This window comes from Lissotriton helveticus, chromosome 5_1 (assembly GCF_964261635.1).
Source record: "Lissotriton helveticus chromosome 5_1, aLisHel1.1, whole genome shotgun sequence".
Classification (NCBI taxonomy): domain Eukaryota; kingdom Metazoa; phylum Chordata; class Amphibia; order Caudata; family Salamandridae; genus Lissotriton; species Lissotriton helveticus.
The window spans coordinates 1,551,454,616-1,551,480,558 of NC_136065.1; the positions used below are offsets into that span (position 1 = coordinate 1,551,454,616).

The 25,943-nt window shown below is 44.2% G+C and overlaps 1 protein-coding gene across 1 annotated transcript in view; it reads right to left on the reverse strand.

Moving 5' to 3' along the window:
* NFASC (neurofascin) overlaps positions 1-25,943 on the reverse strand; it is a 639,840-nt gene that overhangs the window by 209,715 nt on the left and 404,182 nt on the right. The window contains exons 15-16 of the mRNA XM_078644633.1: positions 13,478-13,625; positions 2,008-2,132 (exon numbers count right to left, since the gene is read on the reverse strand). Of these exons, the coding sequence (XP_078500759.1) occupies positions 2,008-2,132; positions 13,478-13,625 (273 nt within the window). The remainder of the gene's footprint in view (positions 1-2,007; positions 2,133-13,477; positions 13,626-25,943) is intronic.

Sequence of the window (25,943 nt, forward strand, 5' to 3'; positions counted from 1 at the left end):
TAACTGTTATAGTGTACACCTAAAGGGCACCTCAGTAATTGTCTGGGTGGCTACTGCCCACTTGCATCAACTATTGGGTGACTAGAAATTAGTCACAGCTATGAACAGTTCCACATAACTGGAGCCTTCAGATTTACAAGAGTACGGGTGCCGCAAGATTATACATTGGGTGGATGGAGGCACAGAAGATTAAGTGAGGGTTGAAAGGTAGCAACACAAGATACAATAAATATGCTTGCACAAGATGATTGTACACTTCAAGATGCCTTGGTTCTTGGTGGATTTGACATCTTGCATGTCCTTGGTGCCAGGAACCATGCTGTGAAACTATGTAAAAAAGCTGCATGGAAACCCACACTACACTAACCTTTCTGGTTGTAGCTTGGCTACCAAGGAAGCTTGGCTGAGGTGCTCCGGCCCAAATATACAAAACACCTGGGGAATCTGTCTATGTATCTACTTGCGTAGGAAGCCCAAGTAAGAAGTTACCTAAGAAGGAAGCCACATGAGATCTATAAGAGAACAAGTCCAAAGGGTTGCCCCACCCCCTCATGTCACACAGAGGTAGGATTGGGGCACACTGCACTGCTCCTCTGAGGCCAAGCATAAATGGTTTTCTAACGTAGGACACCTCCGATCATCGGAGAAGAATCTGTCTGATTTTATATCTTAAGTGGCCACAGCTGGTGCTTGATATGCCTGGTTGTAGTAATGTAGTAAAATAACTATAAACATTACTTTGGATTGCATCTGAGCCAGTGGTATAAAGAAAAATTGGTCTTCAAATGAACACTTTTGATCAACACTAATTCCCTATATTAAGTGTCCTGACAGACAGCCCATGCTGCTCTTCCTCTCTCATGCAAACACATTTGCTTAGTTTCCTCTGCAGTCGTTTAATGGGAACCTCCTAGTTTACTCTAATATCTCACTGTCTACCAATGTAGCAACAAACCAAGTGGAGGCAGTACTAAAAGTATACCTTTTGACATGCTGAAGAGCCAGCCCAGAAGGCACAAATCTTATGACTTGCCAGGCCCCTACTGATCGGGAATAATGCCAGCCTACAAGACAAGATTTCAGCTGACACATCAAGAGTGCCAAGATGCAACCTGATCCATCATGATGTTTCCTGAAATACAAAAGTGCTTGCAGATCCAGCATAATAATCCCTAGTAGCAAAACAAAAAAATAATAATCCCTAGTAGCAAGGGTGGCCAAAGTGATGGTATATGGTCCCAACATGCAAAAGTGCCTACTGACACTGTATTCTATTCACTGAAATGACAGGGTGCCTGTTGACCGGCATTGTGGTCTTTAATATTCCAAGATGCACAGTGATGGTGCACGATAACCGCTGATGCTGTGTGACACCTTCACAACTCAAGTGCTCGATGATACATCACATGCTTCGAACACATTAAGACCTAATATGATGGTCCAACATGGTAAAGTGCTGAATAAAATGACAAGATGCCTGCTAGCATAGCATGACACCCTGAAAATATGATGTGATATCCTTGCTATGCCAGCTAATTCAGCAGGACATGCCAAGCAAGGACACGGTATGCCTGGCATTTCACAATTTTTACTGACTGACATGATGTCATTGAACATGCCAAATGGCCCAATGACTTGGCAAGGTACTGTAAGGCATGCCAATGTGACCACAGACCAGGTCTGGTGCACTGTGATAGGAGAGAGGGTGTCTAACTTTACATGATCCCTCAGGCAAGTCCAGTGAGCACTGACACAGCATTGTACTTGACATATTGAGCGCTCGATGACTAGGTATGAATTCCGATGTCAAGGTACCTGTTAACATGGAAAAATGCCACTTCTTAGGCCTCAACCCCTATCAGCGATCCTAGTTCTACATGCTAGTTCCAAATCTGGCTGCCCCAGTTTGCTGAGTATGAAGACAAGTCTATAAATACATCCCCACACCCAACATGCTTCCCTTCCTCTGACCCCTGGTGATCAAAAACTGCAGGGGGTTAAAGTCACCTTGCACAGTTAGATAGGCTTTGGCGAAGTCCCGGTCCAACTCAGTGCTGGCGATGCAGGTGTAGGCCCCTTGGTCTTTCTCAACAACGCCAAAAATGGTCAGAGAGTCATCTGCCTTTTTCATTCTGTAGGATAGAAAGAAGAAAGTCATGGAAGTAGAATAATAACAGTATCAAGATCCTCAGATAATCAAACAAACAAAACCCGGTATTTGTAAAGCTCAAACTAATCACTTGTAAGGGTCTCAAGGCGATGGGGGCCGTAGGGGAGATTAAGTGAGCTGTTGCCCAGAGTCACTCAATGCTGAGCTGATCTGCCTCCGACACTGGAGATCGAACCGCAATCCCCACGCTTTGGAGTCAGCCGCCCTAGCCGCTGCGCCACACCACTCCCACTAGACAAGTCCTGTGATGAGACCAGTGCAGAGATAAGCCCACACCAACATTGTCAAGGCCTCCTCAAAAGAACCAGGAATGTCTTAACAGTCTGCAGAAATGTATAGGTATTATGTGATAGAGAAAAAGTAAATTACCTGTAAACACAGTTCTCCAATGTTTGTATCATTTATATATGTGCATGTTGTCAGGCTGAAAATGTAGGCTGTATAACCTACATACACAATAATATTATTATTTGCAGTGTTCGTAGAGAGTAAACACTCATCCACAGAGGGACATCACAACGCTGAAACTGCCCCACAGCCTATCTCCTAATGTACTAGGAGACAGGGGCAAGTTATTATAGTGAGTCTTTTTTTCTGAATCTGACATAGTCCACAGTGAGGTGGAAGTCCAGGGGTAGTCGATTCCACTGGGCCACTGCAAGATGGTTGAGGGAAAGGCCTCCAGCTCTGGCTTTTTTTGACACGTTTGATTTTGGCTAAGGCTAGATTTTCTGATCTCAGGTTTCTTGTAGGTTTGTAAAACTCCACCTTAGATCGTAGGAACACAGGGCTGGAGTAATGAACAGCCTTGTGTGTATGGCAGAGAAGCTTAAATTGTGTTCTCTTTCGGATAGGAAGCTAGAGGAGGGTTTTTAGGCAGGAAAAGGTAGAGCTGTTTTAATCTTTATTGCAGATGTGCTTCGCGGCTGCGTTTTGTATCATCTGTAGGTGAGTAAAAAGATAATCATCCCCATATATAGGGCATTTCGGTAGGCCAACCTACTGACGAATAAGGCTTGGACTGCGTAAGATTCTGTGCCACTCGACTGGAATTCAACGGAAAAGATTACTGAAGAGTTTGATCAAGCCAAAGCATTTATCACAAGTGGTATTGACTTGTTCCTGCATGGATAAAGACTCATCAATGAAGACGCCTAGTTGTTCTGCCCCTTCGTTTGGCTCAGGTGCAGGGACCAGAGACAAAGGACACCATGATGAATTCCAAATAATATAAAAAACATTACCTTTGGTAGTCCATCCTCCTCTTTTGGGCTATTCCGTTATAAAACTTTGGGTGGTTAAGACCTTGCTTTTGGCTCTAGAAAACTGTTAAGTGTATTATAGGCTGGAGTGTGTTTATACTATTATATTACAATCTAACATGGCTCACCAGGGAGTAACATGGAAATCCATGGAAGATAATGCTAGTAAACTGCAGTTGCAGATAAACAGCTCTTTTTTCACCAGCACAGGATTCTTCATGGATTCATGCACAATGAAGCATAATAGCAAGCAGTGTTTTTTTTAGAACAGTTTTTATTATTTTCTGTGCAGTCATAAAAAGCAGTATAGTCAAAGAAAGGTGAACCAAATCATGAAAGCAATATAGTCAATAAAGCAAAAGAAATAATATATTAACCTTTGCAACATGAAAAAGGGGATTCAATACTTTGTTAAGCAAACACATAAAATGGTCAACGGCTCGGGATACAGAAAGAAGCTGAGGTAATTTATGGTAGACTGAGTCTTCGCTTCATGCCAGGTCAAACTTTTTTTGAGGAATTTCTTTGGGCACCCACAATCTTCATATGTCACTCTTTTGTAGAGTATGTACCAGTGCATTGCTCAGTCCCACGTCTTAATATTGGCTATTTTGTGTCCTCTTCTCCTACATTTCTAAGTAGTGTGACACCTTGGCAATATTACCCTGACGGTTCCAGGCTCATAGTCCTAGATAAACCTAGGTTTCCGCATATGTCTAGCACGGCCACAAAAATGTATGGGTTATGTGAAATGCCAGAATAGTACTAAGCTCAGCATTCACATTACCCAGAAGTTCTGGATATTAGCATAACGCTATACAGAATGTAAGTAAGTAAGTAAGTAAGTAAGTAAAGTTTATTGTGTTGATTATTTAAAATCTTACAATATTGCACATTCGAAAAAATCAATAAAAGCTATATTCATGCATAAAACAGTTAAAATATCATTCAAAGTTTAAATATTTAAAATGGTTACATCTCCTAGTTTCCTATTAGCTGTCGTTAAAAACTTTACAAACGTAGCATTTAAAATAATATCATTCGAGTCCAAACACCTAATCAGGGCCTGCCTGCATGACCTTATGCCTCGTGCATTTAGAGGAATCTTAAGCAAAGTTTTTCTCTCCTGGAAAAGTTCCGGACAAGTACACAGAAGATGGAGGATGTCCTCCTTACCGGTGTTGCACAATCTACATTCCGTTAACGTTAACGTTCTTGCCCAGGGTGGACGGTGGCACAGGCCTGGCATTATTCCGAATCTTGCATTGAGGAGCACCTGTTTATTTTTTTCCGTCCAGGGAGTCACCAAATATTGTTGAATTTCTTTCTTTTTATAACCATTTATTATTGTCCAAGCGTGTTTTCTCTTAGTAAGGATAGCTTTATCGTTTAGAATAGATAGGTGGTTTGCAGTTTTGTTAATTATTTTCTTAAACGATGTCTTGGTTATATTTGTATCCCATATTGACGTCACCTCAAAATCGTTTATTGCTTTCCTTAGGTACAACCCTGCCATAGAGTTCGTGTCGTTACATAATTCTTTCCATAAAAGTTGCGATATTTCATTTTGGTGATCAGTTTTTATTTGATTCCAAACTTTTATGAAGTGGGCTTGCCTTGCATAGTGTTGGTTAATTAGTCCAAACTCCAACCTTACTTGGGCAGGGGAAGCGTCTGCTGGAAGCCGATATAGGGCCTGATATACTCTGGTTATGTTTTTATTCAGGGTTTCAGTATCCCTACCCGTTGCAGCTTCACTACCGTATGTGATAGTCGGTTCTAGTCTTGCAGAAATAATACTGAGGAGAGGGCCGTAAGTTAGGCTGGGAAGTGATTTCTGCACAATTCTGAAAGCAGCAGACAATGCATTTGATTTCCTTTGAATGTCCCTTTTTTGTAGTTGAAAGTTGCCTTTCGCATCAAATAGCACTCCCAGGTATTTATATGCCTCCACTTGCTCCAGCTCGGTGTTATCCATGTACATTTTAATAATGTGTTTTTTCGCATTATTTTTAGTAACTACCATAATCTTGGTTTTTGTGTCATTTATGACCATACCATTTGCCTTCGAATACGTGTGAGTCCTCCTAATTAATCGCTGTAGACCCACTTTGGTATGGCTCAAAAGTATCACATCATCCGCATATAATAGGTTCGTGAGCCGCTTATCTGCTAATTTCGGGGTTGTGCGTTTTCATTGTCCAGTATTGGCGTTAGGTCGGCAAGAAACAAATTAAAAAGAAGGGGAGCTAAAACACAGTCTTGTTTTAGGCCTTCCTTTGCTGGAATCTCCTTAGATAATGTACTGCCGTCCCCCATCCTCACACTCACCCATGTGTCTGTATACAAGAGACGAATCAATTTAAGTAGTGAGGATGGTATTTTCATTGTCTCAAGTTCTTCCCAAAGTAAATTCCTACAGACACAATCAAATGCGGATTTGAAGTCTATAAAACATAGATACAAGGGTTGCTTCCGTCTAATTGACTTGTCAATAAGTAGGGCAAGAATAAGAATATTTGTGGTTGTTCCCAAGCCTTGAATGAAGCATGTTTGATTTAAAGGCAATTTCTTGTTCTCCGACACCCATTCTGTTAATTTGGTCAGCAGGATTCTGGCAAACAACTTGGCGTCCGTGTCTTGTAAGGTGATTAGCCTGTAGTTTTCTGCCAGTGCCCAGTTTCCTTTCTTGAAAATTGGGGTTATTAGAGATCCTCGCCATAACTTGGGGACAGTTCCTGTTAGTATGACTTCTAAGAATAATTTCTCTAGGATAGGCGCCCATAGTTCGGGATTTTCCTTAAAGAGTGCAAATGGTATCCCATTTGGTCCGGGCGCACCGTTCTTCTGTTCTTTTTATCATTTTAATTATCTCTTCTTTCTCGACTGGTATTTGCGTATCCAAATCATTATAGTGAATGGAAGATTCTGGGTCGTTATCATTTTTGCCCTTGTAACTCTTATCCGGCAAAGTTGTCTGAATAGTATCCTGATTGAGGTGGTTCCTCAGGTAAATCTCCCATTCCTGCTCAGTTAGCGGTGATGAGACTACTTGCTTGTTGGGTCTAGCCAGTTCATTGATAATTTTCCAGAAGTTTCTTGGGTTCTTCTGCTTGCTGGCATAAAGTACTTTTGCCCAGCTTTCTTGTTTTGCTTTATTTTTCTCACCCCATATTAATTTTTTTAGATTTTGATTTAATTGCTTCAAAATTCCCAGATGTTCTACTTTTACTCCCGGTTTCTTCATTGACCTAATAATCCTGTTGCGATCTTTCTTTAATTTCGTTATTGCATATGGCAGGTATAACTGCTGATCCTTGTCCCTGGCTAAGTCATTCCTTCTTTGGTTCTTATTTGACTGTGTTTCACTTTGAGTCCTGATTAGTAATCCAGTGAAGTGTTCCCATTGCTCAATTTCTGATTCTGGTGCAGTGTCTTTAAAGCATGATTCAATGAGCCTTTCTATCTGTTCATTCATTACTTCTTTGTTGCCAACATTCCAAAATATTTTTTTATAGTTAGTTGTGCCAATTTGCCCTTGAACAGTCCGGAAGGGCTTGTTTGTATTTGTTCCGATGTTCATTATAATTATTTGCTGGGCGTGGTCACTTTCCTTTACTTTCTTTAGTTGGTACGAAGTAATGTTGTGAAACATAAATAATGAAGTCATAGTATAATCAAGCCTGGAGTGAGCATTATGCCCAAAGTAACTGTATGCAGGAGGCACATCCGATTTTATTCTGCCATTTAGAATTCGAAGTCCCATTGCTTCAATATCCCTTACAAATCTTTTCCCCATTCTGTTCTTATTGACGGCATTATCTTTGCCTAGGTCCTGCTCTGGAATTTGCCATAGGTGATTTTGCGTTTGGGTTATATCATCTCTTATGTGGGTTGACATAAGGTTAAGGTTGAAATCCCCGGTAATCAAATAGTCTGCTAGCGGATCCTCCAACATCATGGTGATTAAAACATTGTTTAGTGTTCCGCAAATTGTTTCTCTGCTTCGGTTATTTGGCAATATGTAGACAGTGATCAAGTATAAAGTTTTAGTTTTTTGATTATTTGTTTTGTAGATTAATGTAACTATCAGAATGTTCGTGCTATTTACTTCCACTTGCTCGTGATGGACCTGTAATGTGTTTGAGATAAATATTGCCTGACCCCCGCTAGCTCGCCCGAACCTTTGGTCTTTCTTGCCATGTTCATAATAGCCAGCGTATCCATGTAAAAGAAATGGGTTGGTTTCCCATGTTTCTTGTAGTACTACAATCTGAAATATACCTACTAGGGAATCAATTTGCGCGTTCTGGATCTTGCCTCTTAACCCATTAATATTCCAAGAACACATTTTAATTGATTCTGTATTATTACCCATTCCTCCTATTTGCAAAATACGACCATATCATGGCTTATACTTGCTAAGCAGGGCCACATTTATCAATTTTTCATTTATTTCTAGATTACTGTCTGTTATGGTTTGTGTTAGGGTACATAACTTTTTCACAGGTGATCCACCAAGTGCATTTTTTAGGACAGTAACTATCTGTGTATCAGCTTTTTTCTGTTTTAATGCTGAATCATCCCCTATAAAGGGAATAGGATAGACCTCAGGGCTGTGTTTGGTTATTACTATGCCCCAGGTTTTGAATGTCGCACTCTCATTCAGGATCTGTTCCGATATTATGGGAGATATTAGTGTAATCAACGTCGGGGTGTGGCTACTGTGTATCCCCTCTATAAACTCAATCGAGATAATATCCTCACTTACGATTTTATTCAACGCTGGTATAGATTTGAAAAGTCTAAGTAAGTTCCCACGGTTAAGTATGTCATGCCTACCCCTTGACTGGAAACCTACCCCTTGACTGGAATACAGAATGTAAGAATGTTCCCACTTCCTCTCTGTATCAGAGAGATGTAGAATTTTGAACTAACCTCATCTCACAGAGACTGCCATAAGTATATTATATAAAGGATTTTGAGCTGGACAAACCTCAGAGTAGATTGAACATCCATCTCGACAGGATGTGTTTGCATATCTACCCATTCTTACCTTATAATATTCCATGATAGGACACGCATTTAAGTCCAAGTTTAAACAATACTTCTGTTATATTGCACAAGTGTTTTATAGGTTCCAGGAATTGCACTTATGGGTAGTCAGGTTTCGCACCACTCACCCACTCGCATAAGGCCCATCTCACCAAGATCATTCTTTGTAGTTAAAGCAAAGGTCCATGTAACGGAGTGCACCCATTCATTAATCACCGCCAGGTCCGATAATATTGTCTAACATATGGTGAAGAGATGCCTCCAATATCAAGCAATGTTTACCTGTGACGAGGCAAACTGTGGTGCTGCCCTGATGAAAAAAAAAATCCCCAATGCCCTTTCCTGCACAGATGAGAAAGTGCCTGAGGATCTGGAGGCATGGGGTCAAATATTGACTACCTTTAATGAATATGTCACGGCTGACATGGCTTTAGATGAGGGAGACCGGAGCTGAATGGCACATTGACGCCCATTTTGGGTGCATAACCGAAAGCTTTAGTGAACCTTGGCTGTGACCCACTGCGCTAAACGGGACATTGTGTATTGGGAATCTGAGGAATTGATCCAATCTGCTGGAGGGATGATTGTATACCGGTATTCAGTGATTATAATTAAGGCACCTATTACCATGCATTTTATACTGCGTTAAACTATATAAAATGTAAAAATTATAGTAAAAAAAAATCCTCAATGTCATCCAGTCTACAAATCATATGTTAGACCACAGAATGTGATGTTAACATTCGGACTACACAGTCCCTAAACACAGTTTCACTAAATTACCTCATCAGACTTAAGTTGTATCTCAAGAAAATACAGCAGTGTGTGTAAAAAAGCTTCCTATTACGTCTCCAAAAGTCTGAATTTCTTTTTATTACCAGAAGAAAAAAACAAACTTGACACTACAATTTTGGGCGAAACACCTTCTGCTCCTCTTAATCTACGAAATCCCGAATCTAAACCATCAGTAACACTCTGGCCTCAATCAAAGGGGGCTGCAGTGGGTTGGGACAATATCCTCCTGCCAGATTCTTAGTTGTACCCAGTGTGAATCCACAACAAATGTCTTACTCCGTGTTTTGATACACAGATTCCTTCTTCTAAAGAAGGAAATACAGTCAGAAACAGGAAAACAAGAGAGAATGTCTTCACGTCTTCTTTCCTATTCTGGTGTAACTACGATCTGGAATCAATTATTCTAAACCTGGTCATTTTAGCCTCCCTGCGTCATGCAACTCGTAATCGGCGCCTCTGTCTCTAGCACCACGTGTAAATAAGATGGTTCAATCAGCAAACTTATTCCTACACACTTCTAGGCTTTGTAAATGCCATATTAGATGGGATACTGCAGACATCACTTGTATCGATCAAGAGTGTTTTCACGTCACAACTTGCCTAATGTCTACAAAAAGGAAGTCTGACAACATTTCTCCAGGGATCAAAGGAAGTACATGGGTTACTAAGTCTGGCCAGAACAACAATTTAAAACTGTTGTTTGACAAGGTCTCTGGGGTCGATTCACAGAACTAACTTCAGACAAAATCCTAAAGTTACTACTCTTGGTATTCACAGAAGGCATTTAGTAGTTGTAAAGTTAGGATTTTGTATTAAGTTTGACTTAAGACAAACTTTAGACAGACTTAAGTTAGGATTTTGTCTTAAGTCAAACTTAGGAAAAAATCCTAACTTTACTACTACTAAATGCCTTCTGTGAACACCAAAAGTAGTAAGTTTAGGATTTTGTGTTCAGTTAGTTCTGTGAATCGGGCCCTCCAAACCTGGCCTCACTGCTTATGACAATCAGATGAGGAAGGAGTCTTAGGAGTACAGATAGCTTCCACCGGGAAACCCCCCAAAACAAATACAGCATCAAAAGAGACCTTTACGATGTCAGCAATCACTGCCTGGAACTACTCCCAGCACTTAATCAGGATACAAATGGGCATGCTCACCTTCAGGTCAGGAAACTGCTTAAAACTCCTCTTTTTACTTTCACCTCAACTAATTCTGAATTAATCCTTTCCCTGTTCAGGAGGCTCCTACTTTCCACATGCGGATCTGACTAATAGAGAATTTCTGTAATGTCGCTCAAGTATGTCTTATGTGTTACGTGTAAAGCGCTACAATGCCTTTCAGGGAATAGCAATGCTATAGATAATTGAAAAATATATATAAGACCACCTTTTGCAAATGTGTCTCTGTTTGTGCGCACAGTGATGCTTCAGGAATGTGTACGGTTGTATCCCATCTTTGTTAAAGTGATTGATGCTCCTGGTGGGGCTGCTATTAAGCACGTCTGCCCCCAACTTGGTGTGAGTGGTACCTACCAACCCTTAAAGATAGGATGAGGTAAGGTACACTTTGGTTCATCCACACAAGCACAACCCAGGATCTACTGTCAAAGTGTAAGCAAAAACAAAGATCACAGCAGTGGCTTTTATGTGCTTGAGTCTACTGGGGAAAAGACAGGTCATAGAAATAAACAGAGCAGGCTGGCAGAGATTTTCCAAGCCATGCCACTAATTTCGTTCCAAAAATGACACTCTTTGGCTAGCTTAACATTCTGAACATAGCCTGAAAAGAAACCTGGCTAAAAAACTTAAATTTCACTTGGATCCAATTGCCAAGATAAATAAGGAGCAAGTCTTTTCGCTATGAAAAATTGTAAATATACCTATAGAGTAGTCTTTTCCATTTCAAAATGGTTGAAAAGGATTTTCAACTTTTGTATTCTAATCACCAATCATTTACATATGGAATGCAGGCTGGAAACAGTTTTATGTTTACCAAGAGGCACAAGTGATGCTGATCAATGGTTAAGCAGGTTACGCTGTTTTAGACACTTGATTCTTCAGGTCTATGAACATTGATCAGTCAGTGCTTACCCGGAGGTCCCCATTACTGTTTTTTGTATTGGGATGGAGGGGCAGAATCTCTGATTCTGAGGACCAGAGCAGGCCAAATCAATGTATGGTTAGGCCGCAGGGAGCCTCCCATGCCCCTCGCAGTGCACCAAGCGCCCAGGCTGTGCTCCTATCCCCAATCCCTGTAGTGGGTACAGCAGGACTTTGCTCTTTTTCACCTGGTGACCCCATGTCTAGTGTCTTCAGGTCCTGAATAACCAGGTCCAGAGTTACCAGGCTATATATAATGGCTGTATAACGGTCTAGGAGAGAGATAATGGCAGTCTGAACCACAATTTTGTGCAGGCTCATACAAAGAGTCCTTCATGGAAATACCTGGCACTGTGCACACATCAAAAAAGATGCTGCACATCACATATGGTGGGGAATAAAGCAGGAACCCCATTTATGGGAACTGCAATGAATTTATCGGGGGAGTTGTAAATCCCTCTTCACACTACAGGCACAGGTTAAGGCGACAATAATCAGTTGTCACAAGCTGTGAGTCACCCCATTCCCTAATGTAACGGCCAATAAATAAGCTTAAATATTGTAGGGCACAACGTTCGGTACACGCTCCAAACAGAAGATGTTACTCTCAAACTGAAAAGCAAAACATGGAGTATCTCCACTGGACTCACTATCTGTCAGGCCCCCACAAAAGGTAGGTCAAAAATGGTTGGAATTGTGGCACAGTTTTTCTTTAGCATTTTAGGGTGTCTGCACCTACAAACGTTAGGGGAGGTGGTAGATTATGAGGAGACAGTGCTGAACAAGGTGCCAAGCCAATCTCTTTAGTAAATATAAAACACCTAATCATGTGCTTGGAAGATTTTCCTTAAATAGTACAAATGTTCCCACATCATCAAAGTAGGCTCTCTCTTTTACATCTCAAGGCCTTCATGAGCATTTTCCCCCTTAGGTTTCCTCAAATAGGATTCCTGAAATGCATAACCATATGGATAAGGAACTTGACAACACGGTTGTTGTGGACCAAGTATGTACCTTGGATTGATGTTTTATTATTTATGGTCTTGATGTTGACAGATGGCCTGCTCGTCTTCTTTGAAGTTAGTATTAGGTACAAGAGCGGCACACTTATGCAGAATGGAACTGACAAACAGAGAGCCAGCAACATGTGCCCAGACATAAGTGGAGTTTGTCTAGCAGGGTCTAGCAGTGAAATCCTAGAAACAGAGTATAGCAGTTTAACAATTGGGCCTTGTGAGATGTTTTCCATAGTCTGAATCTTTTAGTCATTACCCATTGGAAGAAGGAAGCTTCCTTTTATGTGCCCAACTCAGATTTTGTAAAGTGTCTTGCGCAAAAGAAGAACCTATACTGTGCGTCCTCACCAAGCGATGCACGCTTCATTACTCCGGAAAAACAATACAGATTGAACCCTACAATTTTTGGTCCTGGTCGACTAAAAGCCCTCAACGATGTGATAGAGTGTTCTCCTCATATACTGAATGAAGACAAATGCCCTGTGGATCATTCCGCAAAAACATTTATTACAAAGAACTTGCTGCCTTTGGAAATGCTCTTTCCTTGTCACTTTAATCAGGTTCAGTTGAATGGCTGATCAATGGAGTACAGTATAGGCTCAAAGAACAGTTTGAGCTGGAAGGCACAGCAGACTATCGCAGCATAAGAAAAAAAACATTTTAAAGTTTAAATTCTGTGCAGCTTGAAACCTGTAGTTAAGAAAATTAAAAAACAAAAATAGAGCAGATGCTCTAAAGAGGACTTCCTGTTTTGACACATGGTAAAATAATGCAACACCTTCTGTAGGGGCAGAGCTTAGTACCAATCCAAACACTGACTAATTGCTAAATGGGGGCAAACTGGCCATTTCTTAATCTTTTTTGTATCACCTTTACTTTAATGTAATAAAGATTCCCAGGCTGATACATAGCACATTCCAAAGCATGTGAATCTATGAAAAATCCAACACAGTGGAAACATGACAAATATGATAAGTTTCTTTGGATTCTGAAGGTGACACATAGCATAATACAATCCTTAATAGTAACTAGCATGAAGACCAAATGAATATGCCCTAATGATTTGAAGACAACACCCACCTGTTTCCAATATACAAGGGGACATCATCCTTTTGCCAGGTAACTGTGAGTTTCAAAGTTGGATCAAACTTGACCCGGCAGTCAAGTTGTGCAATAGATCCCCTCTTAGCAACTAGGTCCTCAGGCCCGTTCGCTATCCTGGTGGGGTCTGTGAAAAAAACATAAAGTATCATCAGAGAAAGACTGTGACCAATCTTAAGAGAAAAGGCAATGTTTTTCTAATTCTATGTCAAGGTCACAAAGGCATTGATTAAGGAGGATTGAGGTATGGAGAGAGCCCTGCTGCACACATCAGCAACATTCAATATCATCATTGAGTCAAAATGTCCTAAATGCCAAAGTTTTACAAATAATTTGCTAATTAGTATAATAAGACTATATGAGGCACCTGCTTTAAAATTGTTTGCAAAAGAGTATGACCCAGATCACCAAAAGCAGTGCTCTAATCCACATATGATAAATGCAATGCCTCCTCCATCAGTCTTCATGGCTCAAGATGTTAACAGTATGACTGCCTTTAATCGGAGCATTGTAGACATTTGTTTTGAAACCCATTGGAGTAGCAAGCCTAAAGGAGTCAGCTACCACACAAGCAAGTAATGTTCAGCCACATACTTAGCAACGGTCTTTAAGTCAGGAGACAGCATGGACAGTAGTCTGTAGGTAAGAGAATTATTCATAGCACTTTTCTCTAAAATCAAAACAAAAGAAGATCATCTCCTGCCCAGAGGGTAAATCCCAGATATACCATAAGGTGTATTTGAAAAGCGCATGTTCACCCAGAATGGCATCTTGGCATTAGTAACAGATGTCTAGAAACACGTGTCCAGAGATGGCCAGCACTAATCTGCACCCACCTGGTGAAACACTCTAAAGACTTTGCAAGTGTACTCGCTTGTCGGACTGCATCTACCATAATGCTTGGAGGTGAAGCAGTGTGCTCCCACACCAATTTTCTACTTGAAGGCTCCCTCGAGCCGCTGTGGGCTGACGAGCTTGTGGAGAGGCACCTGCGCGCCTGGAGAGATACTATGTTCCAAGGATACGGCAGCCTCCTCAGCAACCCCAAATAATGCCTAATCTCTGCTGATGACAGATAATAATCTAGAAACACGTGTCCAGAGATGGCCAGCACTAATCTGCACCCACCTGGTGAAACACTCTAAAGAATTTGCAAGTGTACTCGCTTGTCGGACTGCATCTACCATGATGCTTAGCGGCGACCCTGCTGGGAGGTGAAGCAGTGTGCTCCCACACCAATTTTCTACTTGAAGGCTCCCTCGAGCCGCTGTGGGCTGACGAGCTCGTGGAGAGGCACCTGCGCGCCTGGAGAGATACTACGTTCCAAGGATACGGCAGCCTGCTCAGCAACCCTAAATAATGCCTAATCTCTGCTGATGATAGATAATAATCTAGAAACACATGTCCAGAAATGGCCAGCACTAATCTGCACCCACCTGGTGAAACACTCTAAAGACTTTGCAAGTGTACTCGCTTGTCGGACTGCATCTACCATGATGCTTAGCGGCGACCCTGCTGGGAGGTGAAGCAGTGTGCTCCCACACCAATTTTCTACTTGAAGGCTCCCTCGAGCCGCTGTGGGCTGACGAGCTCGTGGAGAGGCACCTGCGCGCCTGGAGAGATACTACGTTCCAAGGATACGGCAGCCTGCTCAGCAACCCCAAATAATGCCTAATCTCTGCTGATGACAGATAATAATCTAGAAACATGTGTCCAGAGATGGCCAGCACTAATCTGCACCCACCTGGTGAAACACTCTAAAGACTTTGCAAGTGTACTCGCTTGTCGGACTGCATCTACCATGATGCTTAGGAGCGACCCTGCTGGGAGGTGAAGCAGTGTGCTCCCACACCAATTTTCTACAGTAACAGATGTTTATTGTTACCCAACTCAATAGTACTCATTTTATCGACTTCAGAAGGATGAAAGGCTGACTGGACCAGCCAGGATTTGAAACTGTGACCAAGAGGTCAAACACAGGCCCCTAAAGTGGACGAATTAGTCCACTAAGCCACCAGAGCCGGCTATAAGATATAAGAAATTCATGAAGTTTGGGCACAAGCATTGTAGGTCACCTGCTTTCAAGGTCTGATTACTCAACCTGTCTGGCCCTATGGCCCATGAAGAATTAGGTTTCATTATGCTCAACAAATGTCTTGAACTTCATTTTTCAGCACACAGTTTTCCAGCTATTCTTATTCAAGCTAGCTCGACAAAGTGTCCAGCATAAAGAGACTGACTGTGGGCAAGACAATATTCTCGAGCAATAATTTTCTACCAGGCATCTACAATTTTGCTCAAACCTGCTGACGCCAATTACCACAAAGATCTGCTTTACAGTAAAGTGTTTATACTATATTACTTTACATATATTCCTGTTGTAGAATGCGAAATTCCGTCACCAACAGGCCTTTAATTTGTTCCAGTGCATAATATAAACATTTTGCTACTTTATTCAACCTATTTTATATAATATAACTTCAGGTGATACCATGCATTGAGTTCTTGATTGTTCTTTCTCAAGTACTGAATTACAACATCTGTAACAGAGGAGCAAATGGCGGGAGCAGGTAGAGGCAAGAAAAGAAAAATAATCGCACGAGGAAGAGAGTAACTTGGGGGTAAAGGGAGAAGCACACATGGCGAAAAGAACAGAGAACAGAGATAAGGGAAGAGAAGAACACAGAGTGTGGGGCAAAAGGAAAAACATGAGAGGGCAAGAAGTAAAGTAAAGTGACAGTAACAAAGGGATTGGTGTTGAAGTACAAGGGAGCGAAAAGAATGCAGTGCAAGAGGCATTGGGGGGAAGTACACAAGAAAAAATATAGAGCATGGGAGGTGGCACTTCAAAGGAGCACATGGGGGAGATAAAAGAGTAAGGAAAACACAACACTCTTATGGAGTGCTTAACTAAAAAGAGTAAACACATGTTCCCTGAAAGTAAGCAGTGGAGGTACAGAATCCAGCCAATCAGAGATGGTAAAGAGGTTATGCTCCAGGACAGGGAAAACACAAGACAGACAAGCTGGCACAAGGAAAGTCATCGAATAAGAAGCAGGCACATTAGAGTGACTATAAAGCCAACCAATGGTTAGCAGCGAGAGGGCTGTAGGCCCTTGTTGTTGGTAATCCTACAATAGGTCTTTTGCAACCAGACAGCTCATTCTATTTGGTAGGCTCTACCTTTTTACTTAAAAGACAAAAAAACTGAAAGAAACGTATACTCCGTTATCAAGTAATGATTCCCACACATTATTTTACTGCAGCAGAATTATTGGAAGAAAATGACCAAATAGACATTGCAGGCCAAAAGTGCCTCATAATTCAATTAACAGTTGATGTGATGTAGTCTGAAAATACCCAATAGGGTTATAAATAACCTAACATGAGTTTATTCCTATCTTATTTTTAAAACCTCTTTGTTTCTTTTCTCGAACAAGACAAATAGAAGTGCACTACAAAAATGGTAGAGCTCAAGATACACAATACACAGTCATAAACCAACAACTCTCCTCACATTTGGAACAGAACCTCCTACTCGAATCCTCACAATCCGGATTCCGCAGCAACCACAGCACCGAGACAGCCCTCACTGCGGTTACCAACGACATCCAAACCCTACTCGACCAAGGATAGACTGCAGCTATGATCCTCCTAGACCTCTCATTAGCCTTTGATATGGTCTACCACCACACATTCATCACATGGCTGCACAATATAGGCACCCAAAGAGCCACTCTCGGATGGATCGTCTCTTTCCTCACCAGAAGTCCACCTTCCTCCCTTCAACTCCAAACCCAAGGACATCCTCTTTGGAGTACCCCAAGGATCTTCACTCAGCCCCACCTTCTTCAACACTTATATGACACCTCTGGCCAACATCGCCAAAAGCCATGGACTCAACATCATATTCTACGATGACGACACACAACTCACCCTCTCTGAAGACACCACTAACACCAAGACCGACTTCCACAACTGCATGACAGACAGCATCAACTGGATGAAGGACAACACGGGCAAGAGAGAGGTACTAATTTTCAGAAACAAAAGCTCCCTATGGGTCACATCCTGGCGGCCATAAGAACTCTGACTTACTCCTACCCCCTCTGACTACGCTAGGAACCTAGGCATCATTTTGGACAACAAGCTAACCATGATGACTCAGGTCATGTCCATCTCCTCCTCCAACCTTTTCATCCTCCACATGCTTTGTAAGAGATTCAAATGGCTATCCAAAAGCTCAAGATGTACCATCATCCAGGGCCTCTTCTCCAGCCAACTGCACTACGGTAAGTCTCTCTAGGCAGGGATTGTAGCTCACCTCCTCCAACGACTACCGACCATTCAAAATGCTGCAGCCAAACTTGTCCTGGATCTCCCTGGATGAACCCACATCACCCCCTGCATCAGGGAATTCCACTGGCACCCTGTACAGAAAATATGCCACTTCAGACACCTGCCCCCCGCATACAAGGCCCTACACAACTGTGGATACACCTACTTGAACCACCACCTGCACTTCCAACAGCCCACCAGACACCTCCACTATTCATCCCTTTCTCTTACCCTTTTCCCCCATTCAACGTTGAAGATGCGGAGGTTGCTCCTTCTCTTACCTAGCAGTGAAGACATGGAACAAGCTACCCTTTCATCTAAGGACCTCCCCATCTCTTCTAGAGTTTCGAAAGTCCATGACGACCTGGCTTTCCGTCTAATCAACTACTCCCTGCCAGCACATGGATACCCTCCGGGTGACAAGAAGTGCTCTACAAATCTACTGATTGAATGATTGAGTAATACAATAAATGTTGCCCAAATATGAGCAAGAGGTATGTATAGGGACCACTGAAGTGAGAGGAATGGAGGCACTTGTCTGACGGTGATGGATTAAACCCAGATCTTTTGACTGGGTGTGAGTGTTTGATTGGTTCAGATGCTCCGTCCATCACCACCCCCTTTTGTACCGCTTTTGGCCGCCATAAGTGTGGCAGGGTATGCTCAGACGTGAGTCCTTTGCTCACTTTGCCAATGGATTCAAGCAAGCCTGGCTGAAGACGGCTGTAATGCCAGAAACCGGTCCTCGGAAGCTTGTTTCCAGTCCAGGGAAGGCATGGCTTGGCAGTTCGGGCTGGAGTGTTCCCATGAGGCACAGGGTCAGACTGATTTGCATATAGCCATGTCTGAACTGGGGTGGCAGAGTGGGCTAAAGAACGGTGATGGATTAAACCCAGATCTTTTGACTGGGTCTGAGTGTTTGATTGGTTCAGATGCTCCGTCCATCACCACCCCCTTTTGTGGCACTTGTCTGACAACCATAAGAGGGTAGTCGCACCGCAGAAAGGGCCCCACCACTTTCCCCATATCCTATTATATTTTTGAGGACACCCCTAGTTTCAATACACTGATTCTTCTGTTATTGTGCAGTGGTCTATGCGCATTATCCATTTTCTAATGGAGGGGACTTCTGTCACTCTAAATGTCAGACAATGTCTCCTTTGGCGACCAAACAACCAATAGCCAGTATCATCCCATCCCCGTTGCCATCCCAGTCTTCTTGCATCCTCAGAAGTATGCATTTAGGGTTTTAGTCAATAGGGATGCCAATTAGTTCTTGCAAGAGATTGCAAATGCAGCTCCAGTATTCTGCTATCACTGGGCTGCCCATATCACATGTGTGAAAAAGCCTGAGGTCTCCTGGCAGACCGTGCAAGCGGGAGACGCGCTCCTCTGCATGTGAAAGAGTCTGCCCAGGGTATAATAAATCCCATGAAAGTTCTTAAATTGAATTACTCTCCAATTTTCAAAGTAAGCTCCATTATTAAAGCGAAGAGTAGAAGGTACATTGGACATCTCTGCTCGGTCCCCTGTTCAATGGAAAAGGGGCATGACTAGGTGCAGTTTATTCAGACGCAAGCCCTGGGGGCAGAGTAGAGCAGCTTAACAGATGCTATAAATATTGGTTCATTTTTCCAAGCACCCAATGGAGAAACAGCAATGAGACAAAATCAAAAGCTTTCTCATAGTCTACTAATATCAGGGCCATGGGTTCTTTCAGATCATCAAGGTTAGCTATAGTGGAGTGCAGTCTCCTGAAACAGTGTCTGGCTCCCTGATAGGGCAGTAAGTCATTTTGGTCCCAGCCTATCAAGGTGCATATTATGTTGGAGACTATACTCGCAAGACGCTTGGCTAGGATCTTCCCCTCAGTGTTCATTAAGGCAATGAGCCTATATGAGGTGCAATCTGTGGTGGGCATCCCTGGTTTGGGGATAACTACAGTTGTGGATTTGCAGAGACACTCTGGCCATAAGCTAGTTCCAATTGCTTCCTGAAACATGACAGCTTCCTGGCATTATTTTTATAAAAATTCCACTGGGAACCCATACCTTCCTGGAGTCTTCCCAGAGGATATTAAAGTGACAGCCCAAGATCTTTTTGGTTATTGGGTGATCAAGGACCCATCTGACTTCATCCCGGAGCACTGCCACTGGCAAAACTTGAAGGATAGGGTTCTCCCTTTCTGGCTCTGTTGCAAAATCCCCAGCAATATCCACAGCCGCCTGAAGCGTACTACTGGTGGAATCTCTAATCTCAGCTATTATTAAAAGTTCGGTGTAGTGGTAAATCATCTTTCTGTTTTTCTTATCCTGTTTGTACAATCTGTGTTGGTCTGCGGGCAGCCAGATATGGGCGTTTCCAACAGTTTCTCTTTCAGAGAGGAGAATGCTAAATCAAGCCTTCTACAAGCTCCACATAACCTCTCACCCCCAGTTGAGAAGTCTGGGCATGGATCAAGGAATCAAGGTCCTGGACTTCTTTCTCCCGTCTCTACGGCTACTCACCATGTGGGCAAATATTTTCCATTGTATAGTTGGCGTAAGTGCTTCCCATAGCATTATGGGGGAGGCGAACAAAGGTGATGTAAACTTTAGGTTCACCACAATGTACTTCCACACTTTATCCCCAAAGTCACCAGCATGCAACCTCCAAGGTTTAGGTTGCAGTTGCCTTTGCAGGCCACCCCAAACATCTGAGGCTGATACAAAAATGAGTCTAATCTAGAGCGAGAGTGATGTGCACTGGACTAACAAGTAAAGGCTCCTTCTCGGGGGTGGAGGGTACACCAAACATCCTTTAGACATGGTAATCGGCCCATCTCGACAAAAGCATCTGTCAAGTAGAGGGGCTGGAGTTCTAGATGTCTACAATAGGTTCCAGGATCGAGTTGTACTCTCTCCCCCACCACCAGCTTCTTGAAGGGAAGATCAAGGACCTGTTCCGATAAGGCCTGTAGGGTACATTCAGTTTGTGTAGGTGAAATACATAAACTCACAAATGACAATAGGATGCCCTCTAATGTGTCCGTCACTGCAATATAACGACCCAGAGTGAGATGTCCAACGTCTGTCACTGTGAATGCAAAGGATCTGTGTAAAAGGATGGCTACCCAATACAATCCCCTGGTGACCCCCAGAGTGATAAACCCTAGAGTAGCCGTAGTGGCCTAAAAGATTACATTGTGTGCTCAGTGAGTAGTGTTTCTTGCAAGAAAACAGGTGTGGTGCCCGTTTCTTAGCATACTACAGTACAGTCCCCCTGTCTTCACCTTGTTATTCAATCCATTCACATTCCATGTGGGAATCCTTACTTCGTCAATTGCCCCCACAGTGTTGGCAGTGTAGATCACCTAGTGTAAGCTCGACCTTTTTACCAAATCTGTGATTGCGCTGAAGACAATCAACAACAGTAACATAAACCCACCCTCCAACTCCCCTGACCCTACACTTCCCAACATGAAGCATCTTTCACCCCTGGCTCATAACATAGGGACTTCAAAGTGGGTCGGTGATCAACCAAACCATGGGAACGCAATATACCATGCCACAGCTTATGTCTTGTTATAGATATTTATAGGTGGAAAAGATCAGGGCCCAGCAAGTGTCTTTTCTCCTTGGGAGGAAGCCGGCCACACCAGGGCCACAAAGCTGCATCACAGAGAATAGTGGCCCCATGGAGTTGCCAAGGTTCACACAGTCACAAGCCCTCACAGGAGAGTCAAAGAGGATCACCTTGCCTTGGTGTAGTAATTTACATTTGGCAGGATAGAGCAGCATAAATCAAAGTTACACTGCTCTCATTTTTTGGTTTACCTCCTGAAAGAATTTGTGTTGCTGCTGCCCCTTTTCTGTGTAATCAGGGACAATCAGCACTTTGGAGAAGTCACAAAATAGTTCCACCTGCTGCTGGGCTACTTTAAGTATCAAGTCATGATCGGCCTAATTTAGGAATTTGATTGTCAGCAGTCTAGGCAATGTCCCGGGAAGGAGCTGAGGAGCCTGCGAGCAGTGGTCCATCTCCTGAAAGAAACATGAAGACAATTCGTTCTTAGGTAGCCAAGATTTTAACCAGACAGAAAGACACCAGGTGGGGCCTGACACCTCTGCTCTAAGGAAGCCGAAGATTGTTCCTGTAGGATCTGTTTTAAGTGTCCTCGACCCCCTGCTCCAGCTGTGTGGCAATGTCCTGGATCTTTTCGAAGTTTTTGGAGAGTTGACAGATTTCATCCTCCGCGGTTGATGTTCAGGTCTTTGCCTCCTTAGTGCAGTCGGCTAAATTGCGGACAACCTAGGGCGAGGCCAAGATGGCGGCGAAGTAACATCGACTCCATGGAGCTACGCTCGCCAGTGCCGATATTCAGCTTCTACATCGATACCCTGGGACCTGTCGAGCCGAAGGAGGGGTGTGGGCCCCGCAGCACTAGCGGCTGGTGTTTTTGGCTGAGAGCTGGCTACCTGAGCGGCTCTGGATGCCATGTGGCGAAGTCGCAGGGGAGGGTTTCTCTGACGCTGTGCTGCGGTGCCGCTGAGCAGCCACGGACAACAGCCCCCACCCGAGGAGCTGACAGCACAAGCTGGAGAGTCCGGCGGTACATCTGAACTGCATCCAGCAGTGCTGCGGGGAGCCCGCATCGGAGGGGAGGACCCGAGTAGAGGCGAGTGGCCCAGACCCAAGCAGGAATTGCTGCGAACGTTCGGCTGCCATTTTGGACAGTGGGCCAGAGGTGCAACCTGAGCCCAGTAGGGGGATCCACCCGCCAGAAGAGCGTCCCAGCCCAGGAGACAGCCCGCAGTTCAGGCGGGTCTGTGTGTAAGACCTGAAGAAGGAAGGCCTCAGCATTAACCACAAGGGCCATCCAACATGACTTCCTGCTGAGTAGCTGGGGACCTCCGGTGGGGCTGTGAGGCCACAACCAAACGAGGGGTGGTAGGAGCACACCGCCCAGAAGACAACTGTGGTTTTGACCCACGGGCCCTTAATAACCCCATCTGGACTCTCTACTGTGCTGACTACGGCTGGGGCGTGAGTGAAGGTCCTTAATAGGGGCGGCCCACTTCCTGGGCGGCCTAGAAATAGTGCACAGTCTGTCTCTCTCCATCAGGAGTAACCACAGGACTGAGACTGCACGGCACTGGCGCTGGAGGGAAGAAACACGGTCACACCCTGCTGACCCACCATGGCCCAAATTTAGCCTGATTATTGAGGGAGCGTCCCTGGGCCCCGAGGGAGGTGGCCCCATCGAGGTGACTTCTCACCATGCGGGAAAGGAGCCCACAATCAAGGATATTATGCAGAAGCCTGGCTCTAAGTGTGCGGATGGAAGTGGCCCCGATCAGCTGCCTGCCCAAACCCAAGAGAAGGAAATGGCCCCTGAGGGCGATCACACAGAGGACCTGATCACTCGCAGCTTCCTGGAACAAGTTTTTGTCACTCTCTGGGAAGACTTTGTGGGCCTAAGACAGGATGTCGCCTCTGATATTAAGCAGAATAGAATGAAAATCAAGGAACTGGGCGACTGCATGGACTCACTTAAGAGATCTGGTGACCATAGAGAAGAGGAGCTAGCTGACTATGCCCGGGAGCTGCTGGAACTCAGAGACCACAACGAGTAACTCTGCCTCTGCCTGGAGGACCTTGAAAACAGGTTGAGGCGATCCAAAATACGCATCAAAGGTGTTCCACTCTAGGTGGACAGCGGAAAGCTGGAGGAGTGGGGAATTCGCTTTCTCCGACATGCTGCACTGGTGCTTGGGGAAACGGAGATCATCCTGGATCATACTCAGCGTGCTGGAAGGCCGGCCTCAAGCCCAGGTCAACAACGGGACATCCTTACCGGCCTTCATATATACAAGTAGAAAGAAGTCATTATGAATGCAACCCGGGATAAAGCGACCATCTCGTTCGAGGGCCTTCAGGTCAGAATCTATCAGGACCTCTCACCCCTCTCTCTGCTGCCACGTAAAACTCTGAAACCAGTTACGACTCACCTGCGAGACAAAGTAATCCGCTATCGCTGTGGGCACCCCTTCAAACTGAACTTTGTGTGGAACAAGGAGATGCAGGCAGTAAGGTTACTAAAAGAAGCGCAAGAAGTACTCGGAATTAACCTGGAGGAGGGGGAGCTTTAGAGTCTCACAAAGAAGACACAGCATCCCGGGGGCCACCGAAACCGGGTCGGCAGCGTGGGGCTGAGAGGGAGAAGCGCACAAGACCCTCTGAGTTGAAAAGCCAGAAAGAAATAGAAGCTCTACTTCGGCAATTACATAGTCGAGACGGCACGGGAGAGACCTCCAATGATTGAAATAAAGGCCATGCTTCCTTCTTCTGTTCACGAGCTGCTGAAGGCCGCTGGCGTAGCCAGGGTGGATAACTAAATCAGCCTCCGTAGATGGAGCTCTTTCCCCCTAAGATGAAGACAGACAGTTGGTCATATGGATCCATGCACGATGGTGAGACCAACGCCCACCAGAGGGCTGTTCTCTTGTTATATTTGTTTCCCTTGTTCTGCTCTCCTCTTAATCTCTTCCCTCTCTTTCTCTCCCTTCAGTATTCGGAGTCATTTTCCCCACAGTTAGAGACTGGGAATCAGCAAGGTAAGCCGGTGACACAAGGGCTCCTTGTTTGGAAGAACCACAGATTAACGGGGCATTCTCTGACAGACACAGGGGGCCTCCTCTTGGAGATGTCCTTCTTGGGATTCCCAATAGTACTAAATCCTGGAAGGTCTTAGCATAAGGTCCTCCATTTGGGGCACTAGCATTGGGATCATCATATCTCCCTTCCCCAGGCAAAGGATGGGGCTAGGGTTGGAGAGGACTCCCACTGTCACATCACTACTGTCCACCGCCCCCCCGATTGGTGCAGGTTGGGGAAGGGAGGCCGCAAACCCCCTCATAAATCTATCTACGGCACATTCCGCGGCTTTGCCTTGAACCTCCCGATGACACCTCTTAAGGTTGTGATACTAAGCTTTAATGTCCGGGCCTTAACTCACCTATCAAACGACGCGCGCTTCTTGCACTGCTTAGAGACACAAAATGTGACATTTGCCAACTAGAAGAGACTCACATAATGCGCACAGACTGGAAACGACTCCAGTCCAAATGATTTGACTGAGAATATTTTTCCTCTGTGGCCGGGAAGAGGGCAGGATGGCCATCCTCCTAGCAACACACTTTCCAGGAACGGTGCTAAGCACGCATGCAGAAACGCCAGGTAGAATGTTAGCGGTACGGGTGGCACTGGGGAATCATACATATACTATAGCCCCTATCTACATCCCAAATAAACATCAGGAAGCATTCCTACGGGAATCACTGACCACCATCCTTTAATCCCCAGATGAGGACCAAATACTGGGAGATTTTAATATAGTAACCGACCCCCAAATGGATAGGTGTGTGCAACGGGTGGCGCATTCTGGGTCACTCTCGGACTCTATGACATATAGGCTGGGAGAGGTTGGATTGATGGACGCCTGGAGGCACCGCTGTCCCACTGCTCGGGAGTACATATTCTTCTCTGTGGCCAACCAAACCTATTCGCACATAGATTTTTTCTGATATTCCCACGAGTCACGAGTGACACGCGAGAGGTCACGATAGGGACATTTACTCTCTCAGACCACTCCACGATTTTCCTTGTTTTACAGTTTGCCAGGGGACCCCCATGCCAGAGAACACGGAGATTAAATCATAAACTGCTCACATATAACACAAATATTAAGAAATCGTGGAAGCCATACAAACTTATTTAACAACCAATGATGATGGCTCGGCTTCTGTTTCCCTGGTATGGGATACACTGAAGGCAGTTATACGATGGCGGTTTTTATCTATTGCAGGTAGCTTGAACAATGATAGGAGAGGCAAAAGGGACCACCTGGAGTCGCAGATTAGGGAGCTGGAGGGTTTACATCGCCGCACTGGCTCGGCCCAAGCCAGTGGCCAACTCAATACTGCACAAAAACAACTGAGGGCCTTGGACTGTGACTGAGCTGAGTATGCCCTCCTGCACACTAAACAGCGCTACTATGAGGGGGAAACAAGGCCGGCAAACTTCTGCCACATCTGCTTCACTCTCAGACAAATGTGTGTCGCATTGC